A 433-nucleotide genomic window follows, 5' to 3' on the forward strand; every position below is an offset into this window, starting at 1 on the left:
CTCCGCCAGCCCATGGGCATCTCTCCCTCCAAGTGAGGAAGCAATGGGGGATTTGGGGGCTCCACGCACCGCAACACAGGTTCCTGTCTGCGCTGCCTTGTTGCAGGAGCTTCTTCAGCTGCTCCAGGAGGGACCTAGGGACAAGCAGAGCTCATTAGCACCTCCCAGCCCCTCCTGCCCTCAGCAGGTCTGGCCCTGGAGTGGGGGATCCCCACCCCTGTCCCACCCCTCCTGCCGCCACCCCCCCCCTGCCATGGGAACACCTACGAGCTCTGCTTCTCGAGGTGCAAGACTTTCCTCTGCAGCTCTTGGTTCTGGGCTGTGCACGCTGACATCCTGGGGGACAGGGAGAGGGAGATGGGGTCAGGGGGGCTGGCAGGGGGAGTTGGGGTGCATAGAGCAGGGGTTCGGGTCCGTACCGGCTCTCCCGCCC

The 433-nt window shown here is 65.1% G+C and overlaps 1 protein-coding gene across 1 annotated transcript in view; it reads right to left on the minus strand.

Moving 5' to 3' along the window:
* The window catches only part of LOC104407928 (cyclic AMP-responsive element-binding protein 3-like protein 3), a gene marked incomplete at its 5' end in the record, with an annotated part of 2,156 nt that overhangs the window by 869 nt on the left and 854 nt on the right, over positions 1–433 (minus strand). The window contains 3 exon segments of the mRNA XM_010017342.1: positions 70–109; positions 111–134; positions 268–387. Coding sequence (XP_010015644.1) covers positions 70–109; positions 111–134; positions 268–387 — 184 coding nt within the window.

The sequence above is a fragment of the Nestor notabilis genome, unplaced genomic scaffold, assembly GCF_000696875.1.
Source record: "Nestor notabilis isolate BGI_N333 unplaced genomic scaffold, ASM69687v1 scaffold18446, whole genome shotgun sequence".
NCBI lineage: Eukaryota > Metazoa > Chordata > Aves > Psittaciformes > Psittacidae > Nestor > Nestor notabilis.